Source organism: Austrofundulus limnaeus, unplaced genomic scaffold, assembly GCF_001266775.1.
Source record: "Austrofundulus limnaeus strain Quisiro unplaced genomic scaffold, Austrofundulus_limnaeus-1.0 Scaffold62, whole genome shotgun sequence".
Classification (NCBI taxonomy): domain Eukaryota; kingdom Metazoa; phylum Chordata; class Actinopteri; order Cyprinodontiformes; family Rivulidae; genus Austrofundulus; species Austrofundulus limnaeus.
The window spans coordinates 2299060-2319190 of NW_013952464.1; the positions used below are offsets into that span (position 1 = coordinate 2299060).

At 37.6% G+C, this 20131-nt stretch overlaps 1 protein-coding gene across 1 annotated transcript in view; it reads right to left on the reverse strand.

Annotated features, from left to right (window-relative positions):
* LOC106518537 (solute carrier family 2, facilitated glucose transporter member 9) overlaps window positions 1-20131 on the reverse strand; it is a gene marked incomplete at both ends in the record, with an annotated part of 85160 nt that overhangs the window by 58507 nt on the left and 6522 nt on the right. Inside the window, 2 exon segments of the mRNA XM_014009877.1 lie at window positions 8500-8610; window positions 10999-11186. Coding sequence (XP_013865331.1) covers window positions 8500-8610; window positions 10999-11186 — 299 coding nt within the window.

Consider the following 20131-nt stretch of genomic DNA (forward strand, 5'->3'; position numbering starts at 1 on the left):
CTACCCTAAGCTCGTGACCATAGATGAGGGTAGGAATGTAGACCGCCTGGGAAATGGAGAGCTTCGCCTTCTGGCTCAGCTCTCAGTATTTGTTGTCATACTTTTTAAAATTTCAGACCCACATTTCCATTTATCTTCTGTTTTTCTTTTCTTTTTTTGTTTTGCTTTTCTAAATGACTAAWTGTTATTTATGCATGACCTAAATTTTATGTTCGCCACCACAAAACCAGTTTTCACCTCCTGCGATCATTTGCTTGTATTTAAACGTTTTTGCACCAAGGGGCTGCAGAGTGTGGCGACATGAATGGACGTGTGTGAATTAATGTGGAGTGGCACAAATTTCTCCACTCTTGTGAGTCAGCCAGTCAAAAAATGACAAGCATGCTGCAGTGAAAGGGCCTCTGCCCAGTGGGGTTGGGKAAAATGGGGCAGGAGGTCAATGGATAAGCGTGTTGCGTTTAACAGTTCATAAATGTTTCTTCTTTTTTTGTCCTCATTGATGTGTTTGTTAAAGAATTCAAATGAGCTCAATGGAGTATTTTTATAAAGCTGACAGCTGAGACAGAAAGGTAAGTTGATCCATCAGGATTTTGGAGATTTTCACACGGATTTTGCACAAACACGCAGACAGGTGTGCATGAGAAACAACTCACAACCCACATGTCAAGTATAAACATTTGAGCTTTTATATGTTACATTACGATACAAAAGAAAACAAAGCTTTGTTTGGAAGAAGGAATAAAACTTTTCTGAGWACACAGATGGCTGACAGCTCACCTTTGTTTTAGTTTCACGAAAAGTAACTGAATCAAACCTCAGTCAGTTCCTCCAACACAATAACCTTTAAAACACAACTTTTTCACACAGATCCTGTGATCCGTCCCCTGCCAATTYAATCCATAAAAAAACAAAGAAATACAACTTCATCTTAGCTACATCTGCATAATTAAATTCAAATCTTATATTCATGAAATGAGTTTGCAACAGATAAAGTCATGCTTTTGAACCAGCGATGTTAAATTGCTTCAAGAAGTAATTTGATTTACTTAAAAAACTGAAAAGGCTGCAAAATAGCTCAAAGAAAAAAAAACACTTTCTGTTGTTCTGGTAAAAAGACAAACACGGTCTATTCTCAGTTTATCAGCAGTGGATTAGTATTGACTTTCATGTCTCACAGAGGACAATTCTTATTTTATACTTTTGTTTGTCARTTCAAGATTTAATTTTCTGTGTTGCAGTGTGAGCTTCCTAAAATCAACAATAATATCAATCTGTAAAAAAAAAAGAAACAACAGAAAAGACACACAAAAAACTCTGGGAAATATGTATAATGTCTGAAATAGTTTGTCTAAAGACAAGATAGTGGGAAAAAATTAAAACAGATATTGAGGGTATTATGGAAAATAAATTTTGTTGAGCTTTATACCATAATGTTTGTCCCTCATCAAAAGCATACCCTGGGTGTTGATTTGACTCATTYATGCATGTTTGTGAAATCCTTAAATCTCTTGTGTAGCTGCCTAAAYGCCTGCTGGTTCAAAGCTCTGCCTATTTCCTCCCTGGAGCTCAGTCTGCAGTCAAGCTACTACACCACAGAGCACCCCTTCCCCAAAGCATTGTTCGAAAATGTGCTGAAGTGGGAGTGCCAAAAATGGCAGGAAGTTCTTAAAGATACAGAGGCCAATTTCAAGGCTAGTGTGGTAGGGCCCACTGCTATCAGAAAAGCAGTACTTTTACTAATCTGGGCAGCTCCGAGCGACACACTCTTCTTCCTGATTCCAACCTAGGAAGACAGCTGGGACTTTCTCCGGAGAAACCCCAGTTTGGCTTAAAGTCTGATTCCATGAGCTAWTTAGRGAAGACTTCACAGCCAGGGACCCGGCAYGCCTGCCAGTGGTCTCAATCCGAGGCCGAGCATCTAAGTGTGTTTTTAACTCCCAAGGGGAGATTTTACTTTGGAAGGAGGAACYGGATATGGCTTGCATTTTTCTGGCTTGGACTGAAACAGACGAAAGTTACCTGGAAAACACCTATTCGCCAGTGACCGGTAAGYGAGCCGACATCAGTTCCCTGACTGATCGGAGGCGAGCCAGCTCCTATCCCGAGGGTGCCTTAGGAAGTCATCATCAGGTAAAAGCTGATGTGTTCGGAGTGACRTGTCATGTGGAACCTAAGCTTRGAAAAGATATGCAGTTCAGGATGACCCACACTTTGATAAAAGTAAAAGTCGTAGAAACAAACAAATATTACTTTCCTCCTTTCCTTGTTCTTAATTTGCCAAAACTTAAGCTAAAAGTGCCAGTAGAATTGTTTGGTTGTTAACATCAGAACTGACTTTTTACTGTTCTACATAAGTAATCTGAGTTGATGTGAATTGAAATTCGGACGTGGGTTTTATCTCATTTAACTCTGACGCTTGTTATAGGAATGACCACAATCAAGTGTAACTCATGATCTGTTCAATTTGTGTAAATAAATGATTGCATAGTTTTTTGTGAATCAACTTGAACTCRTCTGAACRTTCACTTATTGTGTSACTTTTCACTTCGCACAGTCAAGATATTAACAAGTAATGAGAAATACCWTGGTAAAAGTTTCCTCATAACCTTGTGTATGAGAGATGWGRGAAAAGCTTAATTCACTTTAAGCTCACTCTTACATAAGTTATTCATTTCTCTGTTTATTTTGYTGCCAGTGCATTGAATCCTGGGATATCCTCGGCTGGTGAGCAKACACGGATGCATCCTCGGATTTCAAGAGTTTGTCAGCCGCATTCCTCGGCCGCATRATGAGGAGCCTTCAAATTGGGACAGTCCTCCATGCGGGGCAGTGAAGTATGCGGACGACAAATGCGCACTCATGAGGMTCCAGCCCCTGAATTGAGACACAGCCTAAAAGTTCTTTTTCTTTTTCTTGTGGTATTTATTGGCCGTTTGCTAACACCTTCATGAAGCATTACTGTCACCAACTGGTAARGAGCATGCACTGCAGTCAGAAGCTTGAACAAAGTGACTACCCTCTTGTGGGGGTGGCCAGGCAGGGTGGTCAAGGGGGGCCAGTGCCCCCCTTGGCCGCCCCTGTGGCCACRCCCCTGATCCTCCGAGGCCGGTGATTCCATAATTTTTGTTAATACATACAGTATGTGCACTCATCCATACGTTTTTTGTACTTATTTTTTTGTGTGTGTTACTGGTTGTGTAACCTCAGCAGTCATCGGTGAGAGGTCAGGTACACAATGGATAAGTCAACAATGAGCCCATCCTGATAAATACCCCCCCCCCCAAAAAAGTTTTTCTTGTGACTGTATATTTGTAAATTGTAAAATTACACAGAGAACTATTAATTCATGCCAAGATTTTGGTTGTATTAAATTGTATTTACAGATGAACCCCACAGATATGTCACAGTAAGTTTGAACAGTTCTGAATACTTACGGTAGTTTATTCTAATTAAATCTACTGGCTCTTTATAGTGAGGAACATGAATAAAGGTGGAAGTATTGAGCTAAAGTTGTTTTGGATGAGTTGGCTGCTCCGGATGGGAAATTGCTGCAGGCCAAACTGATGCTTTGAGAGAAAATGTGTGTGTTTGAAGGCTACTACCTGGCAGTTAAAGCCCTCAGCAGGTCCCCCCTTCTGTTGCAGATAAAAGATCATCTTTAATCTTCTTGTGCTCACAGGAATTATAGAAGAAGACAGATTCCCACTTGGGCAGAACTGCACTTTTAAAATGAGGAAGGATAGCAGGAGTATTTCCCACTACTTTTTGTTAAGTGCTTCTCTTTGAAAAGCAGTGCTTTTATAGAGGAGTAACTAAAGCACCTCTGAGAGAATTTGACTTTCTTTTGATTATATTAGTAGAATAAGAGGTGGATCAATGACTGTAAAACAGCTGTTTTATTTAAGGTGTGTTTTAAGGAAGGTWAGATGTATTTCTTTAAACAAACAGCATAAAATAACGATCAAACATTTGCCCAGGCTTTCTAAAACTGCAAAGGGAAGTAGGTCAGGCATTCTTCCTGCTGTAGCTCCTGGAGACTTTATGAGGCCAGGAGGCATTCAGACGCAGATATGAATGATGCTTTCACATTACATGCTACAATACACTGTGGGCAAGCTCTGCTGTTTTATTATTGCTTTTTTGTTTGTTAGGTGGGACCATGTAACTGATCCTGATGCTCTTGTGGGCACAATCTGAGCCAAGGTTCAAGTGGGCCAAGTATGGCTGGTACAATATGGTCCAGTGTGGGCGTGAACAACAGTGCAGCACCAACACACCATCTCTGCTTCCTGTCTACCTCATTTTAAACACACRCATCGCAGATTTTGAGCATTTTTACTATCACATTTTTCTGTCYCTGTCATTAAAACCACTTCCCAGGATTATTTTATGTTATCTGTAATATAAACATCTCATGCATTCATACCTTGAATATGAAAAGCTGTATTAAGCTTTGTGTGTGATAAAGGGGAGTTTATGGGCTAAATTTGCAACTGCCTCCATATGAATAAACATATATTATTAAACTGTTTGTTTATTTAGTTTTGTGACATGCAGTTTGCTGCAAATTGCATCATTATTAAATGCCAAAAACACATTTCAACTTTTGTGTTTGAAGCTGTTCTAAGTTCCTGAGAGGAGGACACACAAGTTTTTGCCAGCAGGAGAGACTGTTTGAAGGAATACATTCTCAATTTGTGGAAATGTGTTTGAAATGCCAAAAAGGAAGACATTAAAGGGATGAGTATCAAGACATTTTGTTATCAAGAGGATATTTAAGAAAACCTGGAATCTCTGACTATACTATGGAGTCTGCCTGGTGACATTGGATTTAAAAAATTATCCTGTGGCCACGATATAATTATGTCATGGTTACAAGATAATAATTGCAGTCATTCCCTTASAGAAACTATTTATATGGAGAATTGTATTTTACTTTACCATAAGAATGAATGACATACTTCAGTCACTTATGTTAGGCATGAAGTAATTCTTAGCATAAGACACAGGTGAGGAATGGAGTTGTCTTTATCCCAAAAGCTTTATTTTCTTGTTTTGAAGCTCAACACTAAAACCATCTCCTCACTCACACAAAGCCTTTGTTGTGGAAGAGTTATGTGTTTCAGCAACACAGTAAAAAGTTCATTGTCATCTCATGAATAGATTATGAAAGATTAACCTGCAGGAAATTTTGTGACAGATTAACTAAATTTTAGAAACAGTCATAYGTTATACTTTGTGATCAGTTGTTATCATTTACTCTAAACAGGAAGCGACTCAACACGTTTCTTAAGGGCTCGACACACGGGGAGCGACAAACTACAGCGATTAACGGCTGTCATCGCAGCCAGGGTGAAACCCGACACACGGGATGCGATAGCGATCGCTGCATTGCGAATCGCGCTCTCAGGTCGCTTGTCTTCACGAAATTTGATTGGTTCTTGACTCTGAAGGCAGGTATGCATTATGGACATGTAAACTAAACAAATCTTGCAATGCTAATGATATTGAAAAACAAACACACATCAAGATACAATTTTATGAGGAAAAACTTACTATAAACTTCACCTTGGTGCCAATAAATTCCCACAAAGCTGCCTTTTTTAGTAATCACTTGGTGAAAGTGTTAGCTAACGGCAGTGTGTAGCATAATTTCATCTCATTGGTCAGTCAATGAAACCCTCGCTGATTGGTTGTACGCTAAGCGACAGCGACAAAAGTTGAACATTTTTCAACTTTAATGTCACGTCACAAGTTCGCGTGTGCACGTCTACGTGTACGAGCGCRAAATTTCACATGCACTATTTTCACCGGTCGCTTGGCTGGAGGAGGGCAAGCAATTGTTGCCTCACCGCACAGGCTCCATAGGAAATGAATGGAGAGCGAGCGACGTCGCCTCCCGTGTGTCGAGCCCTTAGTTAATGTGTCCCTCTTGAAAGAAAATATTGTTAAGCATGTTTGTTTACCAAGTTATGTGCTTGAACCATACAGAGCATGTACCAGTGCATGGAAAATGAATAGTAAGGAGATCATACAACACCCTAAGAGCTGCTCGGTCTGAAGGCTTTTAATGAACCGCGTTCAGGCCTCAAACATCCGGAAGTCAGTTTAATATAACAMAAAGCTTCGAGACATGACTCCGCCTATTTTATCACATCATCAGGAAGGGGTCCCTAACCCACTTGGAGTCATGCCTCCAGACAGTGATAATCTACTCTAATGCAGATTAACATTTCAGTTGTGTTGAATCTGTGTTCAAGCATGTATCTATCTTATCAATTTAAGCAAAACAGTCACATTTAACGATTGTTACAGTTCTCCTATAGTAAGACTATGCCATGTGTAGTGTAATTAAAGCAAACCCCAATACATTTCTTCACTTTCCTGCAGGAGAAACATTATTTTACATTCTAATGTTGACCTAAAAGTTACCGCCCGGGTGTGACCAGGGCGTTCTATTAAATATTGTGATTTAAGAGGGACACGGAAGGCTTATCGTGACCAGCTACAGAAGGAGTTGAGAGAAGCCATTGTTTTGTTATGGTGTTGATTAGACTTAGGGCCACACACACACACACACACACACACACACACACACACACACACACACAGGCACTGCCTGAGATGAAGTATTCAGAGCTGACGATCAAACCTTTTTACTGAAACCTATTTTGTTTTACAGCTTAATTATTTGGGCATCCAATTTTTGAACACTACAAACCATTTTTTATTAAAGTACACTGAAAAACAGATATAATGGATTAATTAAAATATATGTCAACTGTTTCCATTTAGCTGCATTATGTAAAGGTAATGCATTTTCTTTATGTTGACTTTATACTGACTGAAAGTCAATGTAAAGTAAATGTGTTACCTTTACTTTCAGTTGAGTGGAAACAGTTGACATTTTTTAATTAATTCCACCACATCTGTTTTTGAGTGTACACCAAATAATAATAATAATAATGAGTGTAGTGTAAGCTACTTTTAAACAGTTAAAAACAAAAACAACATAGTCAAAATGTGACTCCAACGTCATGCATTGCTCAAAATTATTGCATGGTCATGTGTTATTTATCTCATGGCCATTAGATTTTGGTTTTTATACAATGTCACTGGACAGGCACCGTAAATACCTACTGTTGCTCTGCATGTTTCTGTTCTTTAAAATGCCTTAAATGGGGGAAAATAAAGCTTTTCACATTTATCCCCGTTACACAGGAGACAGTAGATGGTGAGAGTTGCCTTCTAGGTGAGTGGAAAATGTCTTTTTTTATAAATAATAATTAGGTTTATAGAAGGTTTCATGGATTGGTTCTCATTCATGTGTTCTGGCTCCTGCTGATTGAATCTCACCAATTTTACTCAAACTGAAATCTAAAGCCATTCATCTTAGTTTGTTTATCGAATTAGACTTGAACTACCGTCATTATTTAATCTGAGCCAAAGAGGTGCACWTTGAGTACCTCAACAAGTGATCATGTTTGTGAGAAACAAGTTGTGTGTGTGTTTATGATAAAGTACAAGCTTCAGAATATTATGAGTGCTAATTTGCTTTTGGCAAACTGCTCAGTTTGCTGTAATATTTTACATTTACATTTCTGTTCAATTAGATTGGGAGTCCGAATCACAAAACTGGGCACTTTCACTGGTGCTAATTCTGAAATATGAACAGATGCTAAACTGTGCTTTTGCTATAATCCCTTTAGAGTAATTTGATTCTGCCCCATGGTTTTCCCCCCAGTTTTTATTGCTGAGAACACTTCCCTTAGGCAGCATTTAAGCCCTACTTTTTGCAGTCATGGAACACAAAGACTCTGCTCTTGAATTTGCACATTACTGCATGAGTGACTAATATAGTTCACACAGTTGTTCCTCATTTACTATAACTTGGATCAATGGCAAACCACCATGCAACTAATCCAACAGAATTTAAAAATAATTAAAATAACTACTTCAAATTATTGACTGATGTCTGAAAGATTGTGTGCAGCTTTTATTGATGGTACTTTAACACCTCTCTCTCTCTCTCTCTCTCTCTCTCTCTCTCTCTCTCTCTCTCTCTCTCTCTCTATCTCAAAATATGTTCAATTGTTTTATTTCATTTTTTTAATTTTACTGGAGAACAGAAGGCTCAGCTAATGTAATTAAAATAAAACGCCCTATTGTCACCCCTGAGGCATCATCAGTGCTTTCTTCCAGCATGTTGTGGCTAATCTAGAAAACTTTGCTTCTCATAAAAGTTTAATGAACAAATACTTTTGAGTGTTGGGAAGTAAGAAAGTTGCAACACTGGTGTCCTCAAACTAGAGTCCTTTTTTATATCAAAGTGTGCTGAATGTCAGAAACTGCACTTTGAAGTGTTGTTTTTTGTTTTGTTATTTTGAGTTGCACATTTCATCAGTGTTAGTCATCATAGTCCTAAGTAGCAGTCATGCCTTTTCACACCAATTTAAACTGCGAAGTGTGTGCTTTAACTAGAAAGGCAGGGATACTCACAGAGACGATAGCTGCCAGAGTCTCTACGGCTCCCGTGGTCAGTGTGATGTAGGGGAGTAAATCCTCAGCAAAGCCTGCCGCCCGTAGGATCCCATTAGTGTAGTACCAGATCTGCAAGAAAATACATTAGGTTCTCCTGATTGAACTGACTGAATTGATGTGACCTTAAAAAAAAGACTGAAACCTTCTTCACACAAGGTTAAGACCCCATCCTCCACAACCCACACAACCCATCAGGACATGGCTGCATGATGGCAAAKTCAGAAAACCTCTGTCAGTAAAACCTCTATGATCTTCAGGCTGAATCATGTTCTGCAAGATCTAGATATTTGATCTAGATATTTGTTCTCATTGTCACAGTTGTGTGATGAAAATTATWTGTTTATTTTKTWWYKKTWWKKYYYYKRRSCYRSMAARGGGGKWRKYMMMRRRKMAARKTKGKKKYKYMRGGSMRSMMMWKRAAAAWATRCCTTGGTGTATTGCCATTGGGTGTAGCAGGTTGTATTGGTGCATTTGTAACWGACCAGGGTTGGCTTAAAGAGAAACACAGAACTATTTTGTGAAAAAGAATAAACAGAGTCCTAGAGGTAGATTAAATTTGTTTAACTCAAAATAACAATATAGTTTAAATTTGTAAACCTGTTGTTCTTGAAGGCATTTGAATCATTACTCATCATTCGAGCCATCTCCGACTGTAAACTGTGTTGCATCACTTTATATCTGTAAAAATGTATGTAAATCATTGGTAGTCACATCATTTCGCTGTTTAGCTGTTGCTGGCTGGATGGATGGATGGATGGATGGATGGATGGATGGATGGATGGATGGANGATGGATGGATGGATGGATGGATGGATGGATGGATGGATGGATGGATGGATGGATGGATGGATGGATGGATGGATGGATGGATGGATGGAAAGTTCAATAGCCTGTCTCGTTAATACAGTACAGTTCAGGAAACTTTAAGCAAGTGTTCTTCTTTTCTTATTATCTTAGCTTTTATTACCTCTCGTTTAGACTGTTGTAACTCTTTGTATGCTGGCTTTCACAAATCATCTTTGTATCACTTACAAATKGTCCAGAATGCAGCAGCTCGTTTTTAAACATGTACTATAAAAAGTGAACACTTGACTCCTGTTCTGGCTTCTCTTCAATGTCTTTCTGTCCACTTGCACAATGATTTTAAGATTCTTTTATTGGCTTTTAAAGTTGTTGTTGTTGTTGTTGTTGTTGTTGTTGTTGTTGTTGTTGTTTTCTTAACATTTACACTCCTGTCAGGGTACTTTGGTCTACAAACCAGTTTCTCTTAAATGTCCCTTGATCCAAACTGAAATCCAGAGTTGATCAGRCTTTTACGCTTTATGTTCCAAAACTGTGGAACAGTTTGACGTCTTTACATACAGTCTGCTGAGACTCTTTTAAGTCTTTGCTCATAACTCATCTCTGTTCTTTAGATTTTGATTGAGACAGAGTTTGAGATTAAGCTAGAGTTGATGGTTTTTGATTTTATTTTTGTGTTTTTTTTATTTTATTTTAACTTTTATTGTCTTACTGGCACAAGTCATTGACTACACTGGAAAACGTTTTGGTCAACTTTTTTTGTTTTACTGTTCTATATAAATACAGTAAACTGGCATTGACGGTTGCGGTTTTTGACTTTTATCTTAGCAAAGTATCTTTTGCCAAAACCAAAAGAATATTTTTGTCAATTCAATAAAAACCTAAAATCTAAACAAAAAGCCATCTGGGGCCTTGTTTTGTCTCTGCTCTAGCTTTCCACACATATGGGRCCACAACTGTGAATCCAGATGTCCCAAGTGAGAGGGCAAAACGGTGTTAGCTGCTGCACCTGATCCATTTCCTGACAAACAGTGTGGATGCTGTTGTCACTTTAATGGGACGGCACATCTGAGCAGTCCTGCAGAAAAATAACTGTCTGCTATTTGAAATAACAGCACATCACAATAGTATTTAGTGTTTGGAAAGGCTTTGTTTAATTAAAATACCTAAAACTGGCAAATGAAAGACTTAAATGTTTATGTTGGAACATTAGGCTACTCTCATGTTGATCTTTGTGTTAACCTGATGACATAGCATTTATGTTTTTCTAGTACCAGTGATTTAAAAATTCCTATAACTAAATCCCTTTTGCTTGAAAATCAGAATATAAAAGAAATCTTGTTTATCAACTGGAAAATTTGTTCTGTGACAAAATAATGGATTTTTTTTAACAAATTAGAAGATAAAAAACTTTATCTTTTATCTTGTGAAAATGAGGAAAAAATCAAGGACCCATTTTCTGATTAAATATATTGAGAAAAATAAATTTCCATGCTGGTAGGTTTTCACCAATCTTATATTTAACTGAAGCTATAAAAATAAAATAAATTCAGTTTGAAAATCACAGAACTCCAAAAAACAGGCCATTTTGACTAWAGAATAGCATAAAGAATTGGATTAAAGTGAAACTGATGAAACACGAGTGTCATATCTTACAGCATTGAGACCACAGAGCTGATAGCAGGCCATGGTGATGATAATAGTGATGAGCTGCCAACGAACAGCTGGGTTCCTCAGCAGCTGAAGCACAGAGGCGGTGTGGAGGTTGTCCTGAGCTCGTGCCTCCGCATGGACCTCTTCCAGCTCCTGGGACACGTCCTTCTTCCCCAAAAACCTCTGAAAAGCTGACAAACAAACACACCAACAAGCACTGCCTTCAGAATATTAAATGTGCAGGAAGCATGGATGACAGCCATCATATTAAGATTAAACATATAAATATAAACTTGTCTTCCACAGCTTTATGTGATATTAATGTTGTGCAATCAGCAGTTTGCACTCAAGCATTGAAATACAGTATACCCCACTATATGACTGCTTTTGATTTTTTTAAGATCWGCACTATATGTAGTGTTATAACATGTAAAGAACAAAACTTCACACCAGGATGTGAGATGTAACACTGCTCATAAGGACAAACAATACAGTGAATATACTGYATGTAAAACAAAATGAAAGCAACATGTGTCTAATCTGCAGTTTATWATTATTCCATGAATATGATGTTTTTTATCAAACAAAAAACATTTAGAATTTTTATATAAGTGCAACAGAAACTTATCATAGGCTGTCAATATTTTAGTGACAATCTTGTCAGTTCATCGATCTTGAACTGAGCCTTAAAGGTTTGTTATGTTTCTGCAATAGAAATACAATCCCAAAATGCTTTCAGATGGATTTATGTATGGGTAAAGTTGTAGGAGTTGCTGTCTTGTGATTCTGAAGCTCCAAGTTTAAGCCCAGGTTGTGACAGAAATGGCTTTTCAGCATAAATTTAAAGCCAAATGTTTCAGATGAGTTCACTCGCCGTGGCAGCGATTACAAAAAAGGAGCAGCTGAAACAAAACCAACAATAACAACAAGAAGCAGTTTCAATCTTCTAAAGCTTCAAATTCATCTGAAAGCAAGTTTCAAACAAAAATCATTTGTATGTTAGGGGTTTTGTATCGCGTGGCAGGGTGGTCCAGTGGTCAGTCCTGTTCTTGCAGGAAAAAGGTTGGTGGTTTGCCTCCCAGACAAGAGGGGGGTCTCTGCATTCTCTAAATGGGCGGTTCTTGGTATGTGGGAGGGGTATGTCCAAGACATGATTGGTGTAGTTGACTATTTTAGGTGGGGTTTAAGGAATGCTGGGCAGCTGGGGGGATGTTTAACAGGCCAGAAATCATATATTTTTACCTATAAATATTAATTGTAGTCGTAATTTGAGACAGGACAATGCTAATCACACGAAATTTGAATGCTGTACATGTGGAGGGATGAGAAACAATTAGGCTTGGTCGAAACAGCCCTAACCATCTCGGAAAAAGATAGACATTTTTTGAATATGAAAATAAACGTTAGTCCTAAGTTAGGATAATATTACATTATTTAAATCAATAAATTATGTTTACACATTTACAATATTTTTTATTTGAGACATTGTTTTGCTTTAAACTAAATAGTCCATGTATTATATTTACATGTTCACAGTAACTTTACTACTACCAGTACTTCATCTTTTAATTGACCCCACAAGACAAGTCATGCCGAGACCTTATCTGACGCAGCTTTTCTGTGCAGAGTTTGTGTGTTTCCCCTGTGTACACACGTGTTTAACTGGATGCTCCTGTTTCCTCCCACTGAACATAAACAAATACATATGTTCTGTTAATTGGTAACTCCAAATTGCCCCCAGGTGTGAGAGAGCCTGAATGAACGTCTGTCCTGTTTGTTTCTGAACAGGCTGCAAATCCATCACAGGGCTTACTGACGGATGGATGGATGGATGGATGGATGGATGGATGGATGGATGGATGGATGGATGGACGGACAGACGGACGGACGGACGGATGGATGAAATATGGATGAAAGTTGGATGGATGGATGAACAGACAGCAATTTTAAATCCAAACAGCGGATTCTTCTCAGATTATACTGTATAAAAATATTTGTGGTCACATCTTTTTTTTCTCTCAGTCTGAGGCTCAGACAAACACATTTTACATTTAAGAACTGTCCAGGTTTCTAGCACACATTTTCATCTCAGCCACCTGAAAGTTGTTTGAAGTTTTGCTACTTGAATTCAATGCACAGGAAGGCCGGATTGGGTTTAAAGACACCTCCCTCTACGCTTTGATCGTTTCCCCCCAAAGGTAAGACCTTGAGGTCACAGGAGGCTCARGTGGACAGAGATTGAGGATGCAACCCAGAATAATAAATCTCTGAAAACCGAAGGGAACAAAAAAAAAGGACAGGTCATTAGGATGTTGAAGCTTGCTGGCTCACTGTGTGTACACTGACCACACAGAAASTGCCAACACTGAGCCAGGGTTAGTGATTTAGGAGCCTCCTCTGAGGTACGGTCCATGCAACGACAGGACACTTTAAATGTGAAATATCACAGATAAAACATTGTAGTCTATCCTGACTCAAAGGTTTGTACGTGACACACAATTATTCTTACTGTTTAACTTTTTCAGAACTTAAGCAATGTCTTTTTTATGTGGTGTGATGTGACATCAGCCTTTCAGCTGTGCGTTTAGCTACAGGTCAAAAATCTGAAAAGGGAAAATTACACTAGTCAAAATAAATCAGGGAAAAATGTTTAAAAATGAAAAGTGTAGCTTGTACTAAAGGAAAAAAGTAGTTTTTATACAGCGGTTTGAGCCATATGTTCAAAAAGACTATCCCTTCTTTATACTGCCTTTTTCTCATGATGAAACAAATTTCATCCTTTCATGGGATTACAGCATCACATAAGTGGAGGAAGTATAAAATATATAGTATCTGACTGAGGTCAGTAATTTGAAGTTTAACTTATGTGACACAAAAGTCTTTTATTGCGTCATCTTTTAAAATGATGCATTTTTCAAGACACAAAGTTTAGATGTCATGTTGTTCGTTAGTGATCAGTTTCATATTCGTCAGTGGGAAAGTCTCACACRACATATTTTACACTGTCACACTGCTGTTTAAACATCCTGCCTCTCCCTGCACTCTGTGACCACCGCTGTTTCAGAGCCGTAAATCARCTCTGCCCTTTGTTTCTTTATCCTTACACACAATACATCACCAAGCATTAAAAGGTGCACCAGTTCCACATTGAGTGCACTGTGCAAAAATGATTAACATGAGAGAAAAAAAGGAACTTTGAAGCTTGAGCTCATTTTTTTTGTTTTGGATTTAGTGTTTTAACCCTCGTAGATTTATCGGTGGGGCGAACCAGGTCTTTGTGAAGTCTCGCCTCAGTCTAATGACCATCGTTAAAATACATATTTAACTGTGTCTCCCTGAGCTGTCAATATCAGGAACATTTAAAGATGTTTGCAGTGTGTTGAGCTTTCCAACCTCTTATTTTTCCTCATGCAGTATGGTATGGGATAAATCTTGTGACAGGAGGAATTTAATTTGAATTGCTCAGATTGAATCTCTGTGCATAATTTGAAATTGAATGCATTGGTTTGAAAATAAATTTCACTAAATTGAAACTGAATTTAAAGTTTTGTATCTGAATTAATTTGCTTTGAAACTGTACTTTGGTTTATTAAAAATTCAGTTCAAATTTCAGTTCCAAAATTCAGATTTCTGTGTCACATATCCTGGTCCTTGAGAAAGCCCACCAGAGTAGTCAAATACAGATAGACAGATTTACATTTCACTTTGGTGAAGTTTCCCTTCTGTATGTAACAGANCAGTATGGTATGGGATAAATCTTGTGACAGGAGGAATTTAATTTGAATTGCTCAGATTGAATCTGTATGTGCATAATTTGAAATTGAATGCATTGATTTGAAAATAAATTTCACTAAATTGAAACTGAATTTAATGATTTCAAACTGAATTTAAAGTTTTGTATCTGAATTAATTTGCTTCGAAACTGTACTTTGGTTTATTAAAAATTCAGTTCGAATTTCAGTTCCAAAATTCAGATTTTTGTGTCACACATCCTGGTCCTTGAGAAAGCCCACCAGAGTAGTCAAATACAGATAGACAGATTTACATTTCACTTTGGTGAAGTTTCCCTTCTGTATGTAACAGAGTTGATGCAATCCACCATAAAAGTGACAAAAACAAAGTTATTTTATTGCCGTGATTAATTTTACCTATAGAAAATGTTACATTTAGATCTCGTCATGGATCATCAKCAGCAGCATCTGATCAATATGTGATCCATGATGTGATGTAAATGTAACATTTTCTACATATAGGTAAATTTAGTCACTGCAATAAAATAACTTTTTCTGTTTTTGTCACTTTTATGGTGGATTGCATCAACTCTGTTACAGTACAGAAGGGAAGCTTCACCAAATGGAAATGCAAATCTGTCAATCTATGTTTGATTACTCTGGTGGGCTTTCTCAAGGACCAGGATGTGTGACACAAAAATCTGAATTTTGGAACTGGAATTGAAAGTAGTCAAACTGAATTTTTAATAGAACAAAATGCAATTTCAAAGCAAATTAATTCCCATTCAAGTGTCAATTTAGTAAAATTCATTTTCAGACCAATGCATTCAATTTCAAATGATGCACATACAGATTCAATCTGAGCGATTCAAATTCAATTCCTGCTGGCACAAGATTTATMCCATAGTATGGTTTCACTTTGTGTTATTGTCAAGGAGTGTCTGATCACAACATTCACAGTGCGGATAGAAGATACATTCAAAATACAAAAATATTTTTTGCATAAAACTGCCCAGATTCTGTTCAGTATTTTATTGACTCAGAAGAATGAGTAATRTGTTATGGCAGAGACTCTGTGGCATCTTCAAAATCTTTGCTTTAAATTGTGAGAAGACACAAGTAGGGGGAGGAAACTTTTGGGCAAACACCAGGTTTTTCTAGATGAGAGTTTTACACTCAATACCTGTTGTTTTGTTTATTTGCATATGTTTTCTAACAAATCATCATCACTGTCTTAATGAAAAAAAAATAGGTTCTGAAACTTTTATAATGAATGGAGATTTTGTATTTTTTTTAACAAAGTCGCTTCAGAGCTGTACATCAACKTTGCCCTTTGAAATCCAGATTCAGAGTTAAGCAGTGTAACTCTTTAAATATTGGTTTAACCTTCTGTAAAAGAAACAAAGCTGCTTCTGACATTTTGTGGTATGATGAAATTTAGAATAATCTKTCTTGAAAATCATGTTAACATGTTTATTGTATTAAGAGGTAAAAGTAAAGAATGTGTCAGACAACATCTCCAGTTCATGTGTGGAAAATTTCSACCCATGTTCAGATGTTCCTGACAGCTGTGTGTCTGCACTGATGCAATGTGAGGGCATCAGACAGTGGCTCAAACTATTAATAAAAACTTAGTAGGGGACAATGTCATTTTACAAAATGTACAAAAGTTTTTGTTGTTACACAGTTATGTTATTGTCTCTTTTTTCARTGGTTAACTTTCATGTAAGGATTGGTGCTTCTGTCAGCTCTTATAATTTTTCCATCTATAACGGATACTTTGCATCAGGGGTAATGATGCATGTACTGAGTTGTAAAGTTTAAACCTGACATTTTATATTTGTAGTCATGCTTAAGCTCTGTCACATTTAAATGATGATCAGAACCACTGCAGTGCTGTAACATCACAAGAGACAAGCTGGCTTGCAGGAAAACATGATGTCCCTGTTTGGCACTCTGTGATGATAATAAAACACCACAGAGCCAGACCACAASACCTGTACTGACTCCCAACTGCAGCGCTCTAACATGTGCCAGCAGCATGGGCATTTAGATTTGTGCAGACATGTGCCAGTGAAATGTTGGCAGGTAGGTGAAACCTGAAGAGACTTAGAGCTGAATGTCCTTTACCAGACCACAAACATGTTTAGATAAGATAAAATTTTATTGATAAGATAAGATAAAACTTTACTTAGGGGTGATAATCACAAGATGTTTGTGGCTAATTAAACTCTTCATAAGTTAAAGGGGGGTAGTATGTATTTTCCAGGCAGATAGTTCAATTCTATACCACAATCGAGAAACTATGTCTCCTTCAATTGTTACGAAAAGGATGAATATGACTTTGAATCATAGTTGGTAACACTTTATTTRAAGGGGTGCACATAAGACTGACTTCATAAACATGAAAAAAACTCCTGTAATGAACATAAAGGAGGCTTCATGAATGTTTGTGACTGTTGTCATTGTTTAAAATGTCTTGGTTTTAACCAATACAAAAATATCTTTATGACAACTCAACATTGGTACGATTTGATTTATAGACTGATATGAAAATGTCAAAAGATACTCTTTTGTTGTATTTACAGAGTTGTGTGATTGTATCACATCATATATAATTTCTTGGTTAATGTCAAGTTGTCAAGACATTTTAAACAATGTCAGCTTTGCATCAAAAGTGTCATAATTTCCTGAACGACACTTAATGACGACAGTCATAAAGATTCACAAACYGTATGTGAAACTCAGTTATGTAACCTAAATTAACATGCAGATTAAACTGCATGCCTCTCATAATGGAGAGTGGTTAGAGTGTTTTCTTGGCTCACATGAGAGATGTTTTGGTCATGTGCATGAAGGTGTGAATTAGTGGGAAACTGACTGGGTATAAAGCTTTAGTGCTGCACTGAGTGCTGGAGGCCCCCTCCTTTGTTTAGTTCGACCCTATAATTGATGATGTCACGCCGACCTGCAGAAACTGCTTATGAAAAGATGTATCAGGGAATGACACCAAGCCAATTTGCTGAAAATATGTACTTTGTGTTCGACTATTTTGATGCAATGGGAGCAGTGTATTTTATGTGGGTCAACAAGTTGGACACCTGACCATGAATCCTCCAGTGACTACCTTGTCACTGTTCTCCCAGTTTAGACAGAACTGTGTGTGTGCTGTTAAAGCTCTTGGGTTCATAAATATTATTTAATTGTACTGATTTAAAATTATCTCACAAACACAAGTAGTGAAGCAAATTTAGCCACTTTTTACATCAATTCTGAAGGTTTTACTTTTTAATCTGATGATCTTTATATCTCATCACTCAGTGTGACAACATCTGAAGTCTTCTTTCASCTCTGGTCTGCATCAGGTTCAAATGGTACAGCTATAATGTTCAGCGGGATAAAGAACTGAAGGAAGCAGTCCTTCAGAGGGAATACTTATATTATGTATGAACACAGACATCAAAGCGTCCAAACCACCAAAAGGACAAAAACGGATCAAAGTCACATTTGACAAAATTTTATTACATGAAAATCGAATGTCTGAATAATGTGTGGGAAACATTTTAATTTCTCAGTTGGATGTTGATTTTCAGATGTAAAAATTCCATCTCACCCAGAGCCTGTGTGTGGCTCTTGGCAACTGGCATTGTTCATCATCACAGAGTACATTTTAATAGTGTCCAGACTGAGTCAAGTCTCTCACTGAAGGAAGGAACATGACCTCATTTATCAGGTGACCGAGCCCTTAATCAAAATACTGAAATATCAGCTGTAAAAACATTGTGTGTCTGATTGTGTTGTATCAAAACAAGGCGTGTAATTAGACAGTCCCTTGAAGTGAACGTGTCTTCYCAGTCCTGCAGCTGGATTTTGTTGTCCTGAGGAGAGAACTCTGAAACAAGGCTGGTTGAAGAGCAGAATCTTTATTTGCAGTCCAGGAGATTTACAGCCAAAACAAATTGTGGCCTTCTGTGCCAAATGGGAAMCAGAAAAAGAAGAAGACCCCAGGCAGAGGGGTACAGGCCTTTTTATAGGTTACAATGCAGTCCCAACAGATGCAACATACATTTTGTCACGGTATATCTTAAGCATTCCATTCCTAATATGGTAACTTGTGCCGAGTTCTGCAGCTAGTGCAAGCCTTGCCTTAAAAGAAAAACAGTACATGGAGAAAAGGCCTCAGCTTAAGACACTTCACCTCAGAACAACTTAATCACAGTAAGAATAAATTCTATGGTTATAAAAATATTGAGCCCATTCACATGCCCCCCGCGTCAAGGTATTGACGCTTGACCAAGCGTCATTATGTTGACGTGCGGGGTCCGTTCTGTMCGAGATGGGGCGGAGGAGGACGATGTGTTTTTACAAGACTAGAATTACGCGAAACTAACCATCCAAGACCCTAAATTTAGCTTATACTAGCCTTATAGAGCCTAACCCTGACCACAGACTCTAAAGTTAACCATTAACCCTGATCGCTCATGTTAACCACCGACCCTAAAGTTAACCTTTAATCCTGATTCCTCATGTTAACCTCATACGTCACGCAAACCCGGAAAAGCCGCGGGCGGCAAGGACGGTAATGAGTCCGACATGAGAATGGTTTAAAATTTTCTAAACGTCTCAAGCATAACTATGCATGTACTGTATATGTGAAACGCATTTTAAACTCAGAAGAAATGAATGCATTTTCCTTCACATTTATTTACTGAAAAAGAAAAAATAAATCTTTTTTGTTTTTTGTCATAAAATTACAACAATATGACATACAGTATAAGCTCTAATAAAAGCATGTAAAACATTTATTTTAGTCCAAGCAGCGAGAAACAGCGGTAACTTTYGTTTCTGGTTCTGGTTTAAAGCGAAGCTTCAAATCTGATGGTCATTCCAAACAGATTTTAATCACTGATAAATGTCGATAAGCAAATTWCAACCAGTCAGGACAAAATTTAACAGATGAAAATATACTTTAACCTACAAGTCAAATGAGTTGAGCTACCCTAATCATTGATTAGTTCTGGCTCACAATATATAGAGTCAAATTAAAATTAAACCTCCACTCTGCTTCTCTGTAACTAAAATGATAATAATCAAAGTTCCTATCATGAAATTGCAGGATGTGATGTGTATTAGACATGGACATTAAACTGGTGCCTCCCTGAGGAAGGAACTGAGGAGTATGAGGCACGGAGAGAGAAATGACAGGAAAATAATGTGAGATGAATTTGAATCCAAACTTAATTTAACATTCAAACCATAACTCTGTCAACCCTGCTGCATCTTACTGAAAAAATCTGTAAGATCTGAGACCATCGTTTCCATTAGTAATATACTTCTAAATGTATAACCAGTGAAGATTCAAGCCTTCTAAAAGTATTATAAAAAGTATTCTAAAAGTATTCAAG